General features: G+C 46.1%; 1 protein-coding gene across 1 annotated transcript in view; it reads right to left on the bottom strand.

Annotated features, from left to right (window-relative positions):
* LOC122550354 (alanine aminotransferase 2-like) overlaps positions 1-16,386 on the bottom strand; it is a 60,834-nt gene that overhangs the window by 29,190 nt on the left and 15,258 nt on the right. Inside the window, exons 2-3 of the mRNA XM_043691083.1 lie at positions 6,310-6,399; positions 4,128-4,236 (exon numbers count right to left, since the gene is read on the bottom strand). Of these exons, the coding sequence (XP_043547018.1) occupies positions 4,128-4,236; positions 6,310-6,399 (199 nt within the window). The remainder of the gene's footprint in view (positions 1-4,127; positions 4,237-6,309; positions 6,400-16,386) is intronic.

The raw sequence follows: 16,386 nt of genomic DNA, 5'->3' as shown, positions 1-16,386 counted from the left end.
ATAAGATTATTAAAGGATTGGACATTCTGGAGGCAGGAAACATGTTTCCGCTGATGGGTGAGTACCGAACCTGAGGACACAGCTTAAAAATACGGGGTAGACCATTTATGACAGAGATGAGGAGAAACTTCTTCACCCAGAGAGTGGTGGCTGTGTGGAATGCTCTGCCCCAGAGGGCAGTGGAGGCCCAGTCTCTGGATTCATTTAAGAAAGAGTTGGATAGAGCCCTCAAGGATTGTGGAATCAAGGGTTATGGAGATAAGGCAGGAACAGGATATTGATTAAGGATGATCAGCCATGATCATATTGAATGGTGGTGCAAGCTCGAAGGGCAGAATGGCCTACTCCTGCACCTATTGTCTATTGACTTGTCCTTACCTCCTTTCTTAAACAGTGGCACCACGTTAGCCAACCTCCAGTCTTCCGGCACCTCACCTGTGACTATCGATGATACAAATACCTCAGTAAGAGGCCCAGCATTCACTTCCCTAGCTTCCCATAGAGTAGAAGGGTACACCTGACTAGGTCCGGGGGATTTATCCACGTTTATGTGTTTCAAGACATCCAGCACTTCCTCCTCTGTAATATGGACATTTTTCAAGGTGTCACCATCTATTTCCCCACATTTTATATCTTCCATATCCTTTTCTGCAGTAAATATTGATACAAAATACTCGTTTAGTATCTCCCCCACCTCCTGCGGCTCCACACAAAGGCAGCCTTGCTGATCTTTGAGGGGCCCTATTCTCTCCAGAGTTACTATTTGTTCTTCAGGTATTTGTAAAAACCCTTTGGAGTCCATGCTGAATATAATCCCAAACTCAACTGGTTCCAGCGGCCTGCTCCTGGTCCATATCCCTCCAAATTGTTCCTATTCATGGACTTATCCAAATGTCATTTTAACTCTAATTGTAACAACATCCACCATTTCCTCAGGAAGTTCATTCCCCATGCAGACCACCCTCTGTGTAAAAGATTTGTCCCTCATGTATTTTTAAAATCTCTCTCCTCTCAGCTTAAAACTATAGCCCCTAGTCTTGAAATTCCCCTAGGGAAAAGACAACTCCCATTAACTGACCCATACCTTTCGTGATTTTATAAACTTCTGTAAGGCCTCCTCTCGACCTCCTACATCCCAGCCCATCCGACCTCTCCTTATAACTCAAACCCTCCATTTCCAGCAAGGTCATGGGAAATCTTTCCTGAACCCTCTCCAGTTCAATAATGCCCAAAATTGGACACAGTATTCCAGAACAGGTCTCACCAATGTCTTGTACAACCTCAGCATTGAAAACTTTCTCTCAAACTACTCCTTCCAAAAAGTGTACCACCTCACACTTTTCAGGGTTAAATTCTTTCTGCCACTTATCTGCCCATTTGACCATCCCTTTTATATCTTCTTGTGGCCCAAGATACCGAAACTCATTGTTAACCACCTGACCAAACTTTGGGTTAATCTTACTAATCCAATCCCTGACAGAGTCATCTATATCATTTATATAAGTGATGAATAACAGGGGACCCAGCACAGATCCCTCTGTCACGCCACTGGACACCAGTTTCCAATCACTAAAGCTGCCTTCTGTCAACACTCTCTCGGTCTCCTACAACTGAGCCAATTTTGAATCCACTTTATCGAATGACCCTGTATCCCATGTGCATTGGCCTTCTTGATAAGTCGCTTAGGGGGACCTCACCAAAGACTTTTAACTACATTTCAACTCCACTTACCCGCATTCTCCCCGTAGCCCTTAATTCCTTGTGACATCAAGAATTTATCAATTTCTGCCTTGAAGACATTTAGCGTCCCAGCCTCCACTGCACTCCGCGGCAATGAATTCCACAGGCCCACCACTCTCTGGCTGAAGAAATGTCTCCGCATTTCTGTTCTGAATTTACCCCCTCTAATTCTAAGGCTGTGTCCACGGGTCCTAGTCTCCTCGCTGAAAGGAAACAATTTCCTAGCGTCCACCCTCTCCATCACCTCCGCTTTCTTAAACTCCACCCCATTCTTTCTGTACTCCACTAATGCCTCTGCTATTTGCTCCTCTTGTACCTGCTAAAAGTGTCTCTTTTCCTTCTCATTATATCCGGACCATCATCGGGCTTGTCACTCCTTCTGATCACCCTAAGAGGGAGCAAGCGGAGTTTGCTCATTCCCTCCCCATTTCCTTTTCGAAGCCCTTCTGTAGACTTCCCCACTAGCAGCTGTTCTCAGGCTGCCTTGTCTTACTAAAATCTGCTCTCCCCACTCCAAAATGTGGTTTTGCCTCGTCTATTTCTTTGTCCATAAGAAGTTTAAATTGTACCGTGTTGCCATCACTATCACTAAAATGCTCCCCCTCCTCCTCCACCACCATCACCTCAACTGCCTGTTCAGTTTCATTCCCAGAGTTAGGTCCAAAACATCTCTGTCCCTTGTTGGACCCTGCACATATCGCCCTGAAATGTTCTCCTGTATACATTTCTGGGATATCCAGGCCCTAAACACTATGTCTATTTGCTTGCCCTGCCTCTCAGACTGCACATTCCAGATCACAACAATTTCAAATCTAAACAAACCTTTCCCCTTGTCATCGCTGGCTCTTTTCCTAATTATCAAGCCTCCTGCTACGGATGACAGCTTTCCCATTATAATCTATCCAAACCCTTCGCCATTTCAAAGATTTCTGTTCAAGTTTCTCTTAACTTTCTCGGGTTCACAAGGAACTATCCTAGCTTCTCTCATCTCACTCAGCATTTTCAACAAAGGTTAATCCCTTTTTGGTACCTCCCCATGCTATCCCTGAATGACTCCTTCTCCAGGGTGTAGGAATCACTGATGCTTACAAATCAGGGCTTATCTTTCTCTTCCTATTTCGGGAATAATTGATACACGTTGACTGATTGTTGATTTGTCTCAGAGTACAAGAGATGTACATAAGTGGGAGGATAACTCCAGCGTGAGAAAGCTTTCTCAACACTGCCACAAAGCTACCTCAGAATGACTAGTTCTCTGTACAAGAGGGGTCAGGGTTGGTGGACATAGTAAAGAGGTATACAGAGAACAGAAGAGAGAGAAAGGGAGCTGAAAGGAAGAAGGAGACGAGGTGAGACAGGTTGGCAGAGGAAGTGGGTGCAAGGATGATGAGGGAGACAGAGCAAAAAAACACAGGACAGAAGTAAGAAGAGGAATGGGAGTGGCAGGGAAATGGGGATAGTGAGTAAATGGGGATAGTGAGTAAATAGGGATAGTGAGTAAATGGGGATGGGAGAAGAGGAACTGAAATAGTGACAAAGTTGAAAAGCAGCAGGGAGCTTACAGAAGAGAGCGAGAAGAGAGAGGAGAGAGACAGAGAGAGAGAGACAGAGAGAAGAGAGACAGAGGCAGAGAGAGAAAGAGAGAGAGAAAGAGAGAGAGAGAGAGAGAGAAAGAGAGAGAGACAGAGAGACAGAGAGAGAGACAGAGAGAGAGAGAGAGACGGAGAGACAGAGACAGAGAGAGAGAGAGAGTTGAGAAGTGAATGAGGGACAGAGGTAGATTGTAAGTGTGTTAACAACGGAACAGCATCACCTCATTTCATACTTTTTATACTCCCATTGATATTATCAGCTGCATGTTTCAGGTAAAATATTTCCGAACCCTCCTGTAGATTTGAACAAGCAAGAAGGGAAGGAAATGGCCTAGTGGTATTATCACAGGACTGTCAATCTAGACCCAGATATTGTTCTGGGGGTGGGCTTGAAACCTGCCAGAGCAGATAATGGAATTTGAATTTAATTTTAAAAATCTGGAATGAAGAATCTAACGGTAAACCATGAATCTATTGTCGATTGTCGGGAAACCCCATCTGGGTCACTAATGTCCTGTAGGGAAGGAAACTGCCATCCTTCCCTGGTCTGGCCTACACGTGACTCCAGACCCACTGCAATGTGGCTGACTCTTAACTGACCTCTGGGCAATTAGGGATGGGCAATAAATACTGGCCTAGCCAGTGACACCCTCATCCTGTGAATGGATAGAAAGAAAAGGTGGCCTTTGTGTCAGCTTCAAAAGTATCTCTGATTCCATGCATTTCCAATGTTGGCTTTTAGTGAAGAGGAGAATGTGTGAGAAAGGCTGTTTGCCATTGAAAAATCAAGCTTACCAATAGATTTTCCTCCACATGCATCTAAAATTCTCTTTGCTCTGCTTTTGGCATCTTCAGGCACACTGTGGTCACAGAGAAGGTTTGGATTTGTACAGATAGTGAGAACCTGGGAGACAGGAGACCTGCTTAATGCATCAACCAGGACAACAATAACACGCATTTACCGAAAATAAAATGCTGCAGATGCTGGAAATCTGAAATAAAAACACAAAGCTCACTACGTAGTGAGCAGGTCTGGCAGCATCTGTGGAGAGAGATACTGAGTGAGTGTTTCTGGACAATGACCTTACACCTGAACTCAAAAATTAGAAATAGGTTGATTTTGCTAAAATGACAGAAGCAGCTTTACCTCCTGAACCAATCAAGTCAAGAATGAGAGAATCAGATGTGGAGAAAGGAACACTGGTTTACCCAGCATGGCAACAGCTTGCTGATTGGATGGGCCTTTGTTAACATGGAGATGTAGCAGGGACAGTCAACTACATCTGGAGTTCTCAGACCAGGTGGTCAGGGGGTTGCTATAGGAATGCAGCAGAGATCAATAGCTTTCATGATTGCTATTTTTGTGTAATGCTGGTGAAATTCCTTTACCCCCACGACCCTGTGTTAATAAACCAGCTTCACACAGAGCCTGACAAAAACCTTAAACTGGTTTTGTTCTTGTAATTCTTAGCACCGTCTAGATTTCTGAATGAATGATTTCCAAAGTCAGAGACACAAGTGACTTTTTTGGAAGTCGAAACCAGAATGGAAATCGGGCACTGTTATGGTGCTAAAATACCAGAAGAGAATTGCAATTTGGAAAGATCTAGTGACATACCCTTTTTTGAACTGCATGAGCTACTGCAGAAAATACGGAGATATGGCATTGAGGGTGAGTTGGAGGTTTGGATTAGGAATTGGCTGGATGGAAGAAGACAGAGGGTAGTAGTTGATGGCAAAGTTTCTTCATGGAGTGCCGTCACTAGCGGTGTTCCGCAAGGATCTGTTTTGGGACCATTGCTGTTTGTCATTTTTATAAATGACTTGGAAGAGGGGTTAGAAGGTTGGGTGAGCAAGTTTGCGGATGACACGAAAGTCGGAGGAGTTGTTGACAGTGAGGAAGCATGTGGCAGGTTACAGCAGGAGATAGAGAAGCTGCAGAGCTGGGCAGAAAGGTGGCAGATGGAATTCAATGTAGCTAAGTGCGAGGTGATTCACTTTGGGAAGAATAAAAAAAAGATGGGGTACTGGGCTAATGGTCGGATACTTGGTAGTGTGGATGAGCAGAGGGATCTTGGTGTCCATGTACACAGATCTCTGAAAGTTGCCACCCAAGTAAATAGTGCGGTGAGGAAGGCATATGGCGTACTGGCTTTTATTGGTAGAGGAATTGAGTCCCGGAGTCCTGAGGTCATGATGCAGTTGTATAAGACTCTGGTACGACCGCATCTGGAATATTGTGTGCAGTTTTAGTCGCCATACTATAGGAAGGATGTGGAGGCACTGGAACGGGTGCAGAGGAGGTTCACCAGGATGTTGCCTGGTATGGAAGGAAAATCGTATGAGGAAAGACTGAGGCACTTGGGGCTGTTTACACTAGAGAAAAGAAGGTTTAGGGGTGACTTGATCGTAAGTTCATGGAATGCCCTGCCAGTAGCAGTGGTGGACTCTCCCTCTTTATGGGCATTTAAGCGGGCATTGGATAGGTATATGGAGGATAGTGGGTTAGTATAGGTTAGGTGGGCTTGGATCGGCGCAACATCGAGGGCCAAAGGGCCTGTACTGCGCTGTATTCTTCTATGTTCTATGTTCTATGAGTGGGATGTTGCATGGTTGCTGGCTGGATCTGTATTTATTTCCCCATCTCTAATTGGCGTTAGCTGTAGACTCTTTCACTAATGGGGTAGCTGGACTTTAGCAGCAATGTTCATCAGATTGTTGAGTTGGCGCCTGAGAGACCAATTGGTTACGTGGAAGTGAAAGGTCCCACCAACATCATCAGATTGAACAGAGTGAGAATTGGTTAGTGCTGGCTCAGAGATACCGTTGAATATACAGAACTGGACAGGAAAGTAAACCAACTGTGGAAACTGCAGAGCTTCCAAGTTCTGTGTGTTAACTTTTTTCTCCTGCTCTTAAATACCAGGCACTGTCTGCCCCTTAACCCAGCCTCCAGCCATTATGAAAGAGAACGTACCTGTCGGATGAAGGTGATTGGCTTCTGTCCCATGGCATGTGCATCTCCGATATTCGCTTTGATAACCTCAGAGAAGGGTTTGCTCACACCCTGTGGGGGAGGACAGAGAAACAGTCTGAGTGAGAGAGTGAGAGGTTGAGTGAGATTGCAATCAGAAAATCTTACTGGGCCTCTGATTCCCTTCCAATGTATTGTACACTCATGGTACCATCAACCAAGAGTTGGCTAGTCCTCTCATAGTGCAATAGTATGTTGCAGCCAGTAACTCAGCTCCTGGCTCCCCAGGGCCTGCCCACCACTGAGAAAGCAACACTTCAGGAAATGTACAATGGAGAATTCTACATCAATGTTTACAATGCACATGCAACACTGGAAACAAGAGGCAATGAAGGCGGCAAAAGATTACACTATTTGCTTGTGAATTTTCCATTTTTATTTTCATTACAAATTGTTTTGCAATTTAAAAGAGACTAAGTGAGGAGGGATGTCCCCGTCATTACTTTCTGCTGCGACGTGAATCCCAGGGTTTGTGCATGCCAGCAGCTTTTGGAAGCAGAAACCATTCATTGGAATGGCAATCACTGTCGGTGCAGCTTCCCAGTGGCTCTGCAGCTCAGGAGGAAACACTGGTCTTCCTGAGCCACTCCACTCCATGTGCTGTGGGTTGACATCCCTGAGGGATTCCAGGATTCTGACCTCTCTACAGGGAAGGAACCAGGTGGTGTGTGGTTCGGAGGGGAACTTGCAGGGGGTGGTGTTCCCAAGTATCTGCTGCCCTTGTCCTTCTAGATGGAAGTGGTCGTGGGTTTGGAAGGTGCTGTCTGAGGATCTTTGGTGAATTTCTGCAGTGCACCTTGTAGATGGTACACACTGCTGCTACTGAGCGTCGGTGGGGGAGTGGATGCAGCTGCTTTGGCCTGGACATTCATACAGTCAGAGATGTACAGCACAGAAACAGACCCTTCGGTCCAACCTGTCCATGCCAATCAGAAATCCCAATCCAATCTAGTCCCACCTGCCAGCACCCAGCCCATATCCCTCCAAAGCCTTCCTATTCATATACCCATCCAGATGCCTTTTAAATGTTGCAATTGTACCAGCCTCCACCACATCCTCTGGCAGCTCATTCCATACACGTATCACCCTCTGCGTGAAAAAGTTGTCCCTTAGGTCTCTTTTATATCTTTCCCCTCTCACCCTAAACCTATGCCCTCTAGTTCTGGACTCCCCCAACTTGGATATAAGCTTAAGAGGTACAGTTAGTAAGTTTGCAAATGACACCAAAATTGGAGGTTTAGTGGACAGTTACGAGGGTTACCTCAGATTACAACAGGATCTTGACCAGATGGGCCAATGGGCTGAGTAGTGGCAGACAGTTTAATTTAAATAAATGCAAGGTGCTGCATTTTGTGAAAGCAAATCTTAAACACTTAATGGTAAGGTCCTAGGGAGTGTTGCTGAATAAAGAGACCTTGGAGTGCAGGTTCATAGCTCCTTGAAAGTGGAGTCACAGGTAGAAAGGATAGTGAAGAAGGCGTTTGGTATGCTTTCCTTTATTGGTCAGAGTATTGAGTACAGGAGTTGGGAGGTCATGTTGCGGCTGTACAGGACATTGGTTAGGCCACTGTTGGAATATTGTGCAATTCTGGTCTCCGTCCTATCGGAAAGATGTTGTGAAACTTGAAAGGGTTCAGAAAAGATTTACAAGGATGTTCCCAGGGTTGGAGGATTTGAGTTACAGGGAGAGGTTGAACAGGCTGGGGCTGTTTTCCCTGGAGCATCGGAGGCTGAGGGATGACCTTACAGAGGTCTATAAATTCATGAGGGGGCATGGATAGGATAAATCATTTGTATAAATGACAAGTAGTGGACCCAGCACCGATCCTTGTGGCACTCCACTGGTCACAGGCCTCCAGTTTGAAAAACAACCCTCCACCACCACCCTCTGTCTTCTACCTTTGAACCAGTTTTGTATCCAAATGACTAGTTGTGTCAAGCTTCTTGAGTGTTGTTGGAGCTGGCCCTATCCAGGTAACTGGGGAGTATTCCATCACACTCCTGACTTGTACCTTGTGTTATGAAATCAAAAGTGTGTATATTCACTTTTAGAGAGTGTGTTCTGAAATCAAAAGTGTGTATATTCACTTTTAGAGAGTGTGTTCTGAATATTGAAGTAAACTTGATGTGCAGGCTCAGTTGCTGAAATGGAAAGGCTGTTCCAAAATAGGTACGTGTAACAATTGGCTGTTAAATAGATAGGTGAAAGTGCAGACTGCAGATACTGGAGATCAGAGTCAAGATTAGAGTGGTGCTGGAAAAGCACTGCAGGTCAGGCAGCATCAGGCAGGAATGAGCATTCCTGGTGAAGGACTTTTGCCTGGAACATCGATTTTTCTGCTCCTCGGATGCTGCCTGCCATGCTGTGCTTTTCAAGCACCACTCTAATCTTGACTGTTAAATGGATACCTGAGTTTTGGTTGCTGTTTTGACAACAACTCAAATTTAACCAAATACTTTAGAGTATGCCCAGGATACTAAAACCCAATCGAGTTTGAATTTATTGTTTTGACAACATTGGACCAATGACAGGAAACCATGTTGGGGGGGTATAAAAAACAGGAGCATTTTGAAAATTGGACAGAGCAACTGCCGTCGAACCGGAGAGCTAATTGCCCATCTAAAATCTTGCTCTCAAAGAAATTAGAAGGCACTGTATACTAAAATGTACCTTTCCCTGTGAAACATACTGGCAGTAAAAAGAAAGATGGCTCAGAGGGACCAACAGATTGATGACAGCGGAGAAGACAGAGACTGTGGACTTGAGATTAAGTTAATGTAATGTTTAATAAGTGTGTTATTGGAACATCATGTTAATAGGATTATGTTCAGTTAGGGGAAAGAATGTTCAGTTTGTTAATAGTTTTGTTTCGTCTTCTGTACGGAAAATAAATTGTGATTTATCTCTTTCACTCCCTCTCACTTCTATCAGATTACAAGGCAAGGCGAGCTTTTCTGGGTGTTTGGTTTTAATTAGCAGAGAGATTTGACCTCCGTCTCGTAACATTTGTAGATGGTGGACATGCTCTGGGAAGTCAGGAGGTGAGTTAATTGCTGAACTGTTCAGTCTCTGACCTGCTTTTGTTCTCTCTTTACCCACATGGCTAGTCTCGTTTCTGAGACACCCTCCAGGGAATTCTCCTACTGTCTCCCACAAACCTACCCTCAGTGGTCAGTGAACACATGGGGATACCTATGGTTCCACGTGCTGTAAGATTGATCTGATCAGAATCTCTAAACTGAGGCCCAGGCCGTTTGTTCTCTCTGTGATTTGATGCTGAAAGCCACCCTTGGGATCATGGCTATTCCGATTGGAGCATTCCTCATGGACACTGCACAGACTCATGGAAGCCCCTAAGTGGTCACACCTCATTCTGAAAAGGACCCAATCTAATTCAAAATAAGATAGTGGCTGGAAACGTGAAACAAAACAAAATTCTGGAGAAACTCAGGAGATCTGGGGAGAAAACCAGGGTTTAAAGTTTTCAAGTCCAGTGATCCTTCTTGTGTTTGGAAGGTCACTGACCTTGAAATGTTAACTTTGTCTCTCCTGTCACAAATACTGCCAGCTCTGATAGTCTCCCCAGAACTATGCTTTTCTCTTGTTCCAATCTACGTCAGCTTACCCTGGAGGTTATAGGCCTAAACAACATAACGAGATACAAAATGAAGCAGACCAAGATGGCGAACAAAAACACATCCCTCCCTGCTGCGCTCAATGCTTTTTATGCTGGGGTTGAGCAGAATGCCAGCTGTGCTGTGTCACCCAACTCGACAGCCCCAGATGCACCTGTTTCCTCCATCACCGCTGCAGATGTCAGATCGGTCTCCCTGAGAGTCAACCCAAGGGTGACAGGGTCCCCGGCCATGCACTGAGATCCTGTGTGGACCTGTTGGCAGAGGTACTCACTGACATCATCAACCTCTCCCTCCTCCAAGCTGAAATCCCCCACCTGCTTCAAGAAGGCCACCATCATCTCAGTCCCAGAGAAAGAACATGTAATGTGCATTAATGACTACCACACGGTGGATCTGCTCTCTCTAACCAGGAAGTGCTTCGAGAGGCTGGTCATGGCCCACATCAACTCAAGCCTCCCAGCCTGCCTCGATCCGCTGTAATTTGCCTACCTGCACAACAGGTCCAAAACAGATACCATTTCCTTGGCCCTGCACTCATTCCTGGATCATCAGATCCCTGCACATTGACTACAGCTCCACCTTCAACCCCATTATCCCCTCCAGACTGATCTCAAAACTCTGTGACCTTGGTCTCAGCTCCGCCCTCTACAACTGGATCCTCAGCTTCCTGATCCACTGCAGTTGGTAAAGATAGACAACAGGACCTCCCCCACAATAACCCTCAACACTACAGCCCCCCAAGGATGGATTCTGAGCCCCCTACCATACTCCCTGTACACCCACACTGTGTAACCTAATCCCAAACAAACACCACCTCCAAGTTCACTGATGACATCACCATGGTAGGACGGATATCTAACGACGACGAGTCAGAATACAGAAAGGAGATCCAGGGCTTGGTGACGCGGTGCAACAGGAACTACCCGTCTCTCACCGTCGGCAAAACTAAAGAACTGATCATTGACTTCAGGAAGAAATGAGGACATACCCCCATCTACATCAACGGAGCGGAGGTGGAGAGGGTGGAGAGGGTGAAGTCCCTCAGAGTGACGGGAACTGACAACCCGTCCTGGCCTTCCCACGTAGATGTGACGGTCAGGAAGGCACAACGACACCTCTTCCTCCTCAGGCAGCTCAGGAAATTCAGCGTGTCCATAAAGAAGGTACAGAAACCTGAACACACGCACCAACAGGTTCAGGAACAGCTTCCTCCTGGACTCTCTAGTCACCAATGCTGACCGAGATAACATGCTCTCGCCTAATGCACACCCTGTCCAATGTAACAGTATACCTCTGTCTCAGTCTCTGATCCATCCAGCCTTGTTTACTATGACCTGCCTGTACTGCTCACAAACAAAGCTTTTCACTGTATCTCGGTACACGTGACAATAAATCAATCAATTGATCGTAAACCTTTCATAGAGTCATCAAGATGTACAGCACGGAAACAGACCCTTTGGTCCAACCCGTCCATGCCGACCAGGTATCCCAACCCAATCTAGTCCCACCTACAGCACTTGGTCCATATCCCTCCAAACCCTTCCTATTCATATACCCATCCAGATGCCTTTTAAATGCTGTCATTGTACCAGCCTCCACCACTTCCTCTGGCAGCTCATTCCACACATGCACCACCCTCTGTGTGAAAAAGTTGCTTCTTAGGTCCCTTTTATATCTTTACCCTCTCACCCTCAGCCTATGCTCTCTAGTTCTGGTCTCCCCCACCCCAGGGAAAAGACTTTGTCTATTTACCCTACCCATGCCCCTCATGATTTTATAAACCTCTATAAGGTCACTCCTCAGCCTCCGATGCTCCGGGAAAACAGCCCCAGCGTATTCAGCCTCTCCCTATAGCTCAAATCCTCCAATCCTGGCAACATCCTTGTAAATCGTTCAGCAACAGGTATAGCTTCTTCCCTCCATCGTAAGGTCTGAAGTGGGGATGTTCGCTGATGATTGTACAACATTCAGCACCATTCACGACTCCTCAGGTACAATATTCAAATGCACCATTATCTGGATAATTTCCAGGCTTGGGCTGACAAGTGGCAAGAAACATTCCCACCACACAAATGCCAGATAATGACCACCTTCAATAAGAGACAATCTAACCAACACCCCTTGGCATTCAATGGTGTTACTATTAACATCCTGGGGATTACCATTGACCAGAAATTTCAACATAAACGCAGTGGCTACAAGAGCAGGCCAAAGGCTAGGGACACTGCAGTGAGTAACCCACCTCCTGACTCCCAAAGCCTATCCACCATCTAAAAGGCACAAGTCAGTTGCCTGGACGGGGGCAACTCCAACAACACTCAAGAAGCTCAACACCATCCAGGACAAAGCAGCCGCTTGATTGGCACCACATCCACAAACATCCCCTCCCTCCCCCACCGATGCTCGGTAGCAGCAATGTGTACCATCTACAAGATGCACTGCAGAAATCCTCAGACAGCACTTTCTAAACCCACGACCACTTCCATTTAGAAGGACAAGGGCAGCAGATACAAGTTCCCTTCTGAGCCACTCAGCATCCTGACTTGGAAATATATCCCCGTTCCTTCACTGTCACTGGGTCAGAATCCTGGAATTCCCTCCCTCAGGGCATTGTGGGTCAACCCACAGCACATGGACTGCAGCGGTTCAGGAAGGCAGCTCACCCCCACCTTCTCAAGGGGGCAACTAGGGACGGGGCAACAAAAACTGGGCTCAGCCAGTGACACCCAGGTCCCACAATTTAATAAGAAAACCTGCTAATCATCATTAAAAAGTGCTGTCTCTATAGCCATGAGTTTGATTGGAAGTGATGTTGCCAATCAGTACTCTCCTTTCATGCAGAATAAAAGTGGATTTTCCCATGGAATTAATGTGCTTGCAATCATGTACTCTTGACGAGTCAAGATAAAAAAACTGCAACAAAACGTATCTCTTTTCATCAAAGTAAATTTGTTCTGACCCTGAGCTAATTGTTAGTTGTGTTTACTGGGCAGTAGTTTGGGGAGCTATGAGAGACTGACCAGGAAGACGAACCATGTCTAACAGTCTTTGGCAAGACCAAGGCCACAATCAACAAGCATTTCATCATTCTGTTCCAACCCAAGGATTGGTCAGTTTCGACTTCTCGTCCATTTAGTAAGTCAGACAGTTGAATAGCATGAGTGCAAACGACAGGATTACTGAATGCCTGTAGTACTGAGCGAAATAATAACTGATGGACACGTATGTTAAAACGCACAACACACAAGGAACAGTCAGGGGTCACATAGAGGAGGCTGTGTATCTAACCCCGTGCTGTCCCTGTCCTGGGAGTGTTTGATGGGGGACAGTGTAGAGGGAGCTTTACTCTGTATCTAACCCCGTACTGTCCCGGTCCTGGGAATGTTTGATGGGGACAGTGTAGAGGGAGCTTTACTCTGTATCTAACCCCGTGCTGTCCCTGTCCTGGGAGTGTTTGATGGGGGGGACAGTGTAGAGGGAGCTTTACTCTGTATCTAACCCCGTACTGTCCCTGTCCTGGGAGTGTTTGATGGGGACAGTGTCGAGGAAGTTTTACTCTGCATCTAACCCCATACTGTCCCTGTCCTGGGAGTGTTTGATGGGGACAGTGTTGAGGGAGCTTTACTCTGTATCTAACCCCATGCTGTACTGGTCCGGGGTATATTTGATGGGGACAGTGCAGAGAGAACTTTACTCTGTATCTAACCCTCTGGGGTACTGGTTTCAGAGTTTTACTGTGCCTTAATTGTCTGTTATTAAAGTAGAGAGTGCTGAAGCTGAGCTGACAGTGAGGCCACATTGAAAATCCTACACAAACATCCCCTGTCTTGGTCTCAATAATTTCAAGCATTGAAATGGACATTATCCAGTGTTTCAGTCAGTGTGGTAACTGCATTTACTGATGGATGGTCCACCCTCCAGAAACTGTATATACCTGTCCACCCCATTAGCACAGAGACATTAAAATTCAGTCGTGTCAGTCAGCCATCACAGGATAGGCAGCACATGCTGGCTTCAGTCAGCCACGGTCTAGGTCCAGTTCCTGGTTAGAGGCAGCTCACTCACATATGCCCTCAATAAGCAGTAATTCAGGACGCTTTATTGGCAATGTCTGCAACATTCCTCAACCCCAGCACGGGGAACCATGACTGCACTATCTACTGCGTACAGGAACATGTCCAGGGTTATAGACAACACCTTTGGAAGTTGAAAGCTAGCAGAGAGGCTGTAGGATACTGAATGCTCATTAGCATGGAGAACGAGGCACCTACACAAGAGGTGAGCTAACAGCCACCACCTGACTCAGTGTTACACTGACATCACAGCGAGTTGTACATTAATATTATCCTGGTACTTTCCCCCTCTCTCTCTCTCTCTCTCTCACACACTCTCAGTACAGGAATCCTGCCAAATCATTAACGCATTGACAGCCTGGTTCTGAGTGAGCTCTGATTGCAATAAACAAAGCATTGCCACAACAACTGAGGGCATTTAGAGTCAGCCAGACCAACAACAAACCAGAGACCAGCCTGCAGGGAAACAGTGTGGCTAATTCACACAGCACAGAAAAAGCCCTTCAGCCCATCAAATCCGCACTGACATAATTATCACATAGGCTCACTAATCCCGATTCCCTGCACTTGTCCCATATCCTTGGATGTTATGATATTTCAATTGCTAATGAAGATATTTGTTAAAGGCTGTACTGTTTCCAGCCTCCAATACCTTCCCAGGCAGTCGATTTGGATATCACTTTATCACAGTCCGTACGGAATAACAGGGCTGAATAGTCTCCTTTAGTAATGTATAATTCTAAGACAGAGAAAACCTAGAGGACAGGCTGAGAGGAAACAATAACTCACCTTTAAATGATTTTTGACTTTATTTGTGAGCGAGCACATGGTGAGCATGCAGCACCGTGTTCAGACAGGCCCAGGAGACTGGGACTGAGTGCAACAAGATTCAATCCAGAAGGTGTGTAAGGGGACAGGAGCTGAGCGGGCTGGGGGAGGGGGGTTCAGAAGCATGGTGATTACTGAGGATCTGTAAATATGACCACACATGCACATACACACACACGTCCTGGAACCTGTGGCTATTTGACTGCAGAAATGATGTGGTTCCTTTGTCCTGGACGATATTTCTCCCCCGTCCAACATCACCACAGCGGATTAGCTGTTCATTCCCCACCTCAGTGTTGTGGGATCTTGCTGTGTGCAAATTAGCTGTCCTATTCCCTACATTCCAACAGTGAATAAACTTCAAGGGACAACATTTAAAAGGCATTTGGACAAATACTGGATAGGAAAGGGTTAGAAGGATATGGCCCAAGAGGAGGGAAATGGGGTTAGTGCGGACAGACATTTTGGTCAACATGGACCAGTTTGGGCCTAAGGGCCTGTCTCTGTGCTGTACGACTCTATGACTCCACGACTTCAAACAGTATCTTATTGGCTGCAGAATGGTTTCCAATGTCCTGAGGAGCTGAAATATCCCAATAAAGTTCTTTGATTCTGAAAGATTTACACTTTCATGACAGCCGTGATTAGGGATTTGTTCATTCAGAGTTTCTGTGGCTGTACATGTGACTGCAGGATGGTAGGTTGCCTCTCTGGTGACAGGGTCAGGGCCGGCTGCAGGACACTCTCCTGTGGGAGACAGTGGTCATTCGGAGGTCATGGTCCACATCAGTACCAACATCGATAAGAGGAGTTGGGAGCTTGGTAGAAAGTTAGCAAGCAAGCCCACAAATGTAGTAATTGCCAGATTACACCCAGTGACGCAAGTGAGTGCAGAAATAGCAGCATAAGGCAGAGGAACAGTAGAGCTGTAGAGAGGGCTTTAGAACCTCAGGACCCTGAGACTGGCTCTGGGGAAGAGGATGGCACCTTACAAGCCAAACAGGTTACACCTGAACAGAACTGGGACTGGGGTCAATAGACAATAGATAATAGACAATAGACAATAGGTGCAGGAGTAGGCCATTCTGCCCTTCGAGCCTGCACCACCATTCAATATGATCATGGCTGATCATTCCTAATCATTATCCTCTTCCTGCCTTATCTCCATAACCCTTGATTCCACTATCCTTGAGAGCTCTATCCAACTCTTTCTTAAATGAATCCAGAGACTGGGCCACCACTGCCCTCTGGGGCAGACCATTCCACACAGCCACCACTCTCTGGGTGAAGAAGTTTCTCCTCATCTCTGTCCTAAATGGTCTACCCTGTATTTTTAAGCTGTGTTCTCTGGTTCGGCATTCACCCATCAGCGGAAACATGTTTTCTGCTGCCAGAGTGTCCAATCCTTTAATAATCTTATATGTCTCAATCAGATCCCCTCTCAGTCTTCTAAACTCAAGGGTATACAAGCCCAGTCGCT

The sequence above is a fragment of the Chiloscyllium plagiosum genome, chromosome 5 (assembly GCF_004010195.1).
Source record: "Chiloscyllium plagiosum isolate BGI_BamShark_2017 chromosome 5, ASM401019v2, whole genome shotgun sequence".
In the NCBI taxonomy this organism is placed as follows: domain Eukaryota; kingdom Metazoa; phylum Chordata; class Chondrichthyes; order Orectolobiformes; family Hemiscylliidae; genus Chiloscyllium; species Chiloscyllium plagiosum.
The sequence above is the reverse complement of the archived record's forward strand: the minus strand, read 5'-3'. Positions and strand labels throughout refer to the sequence as shown.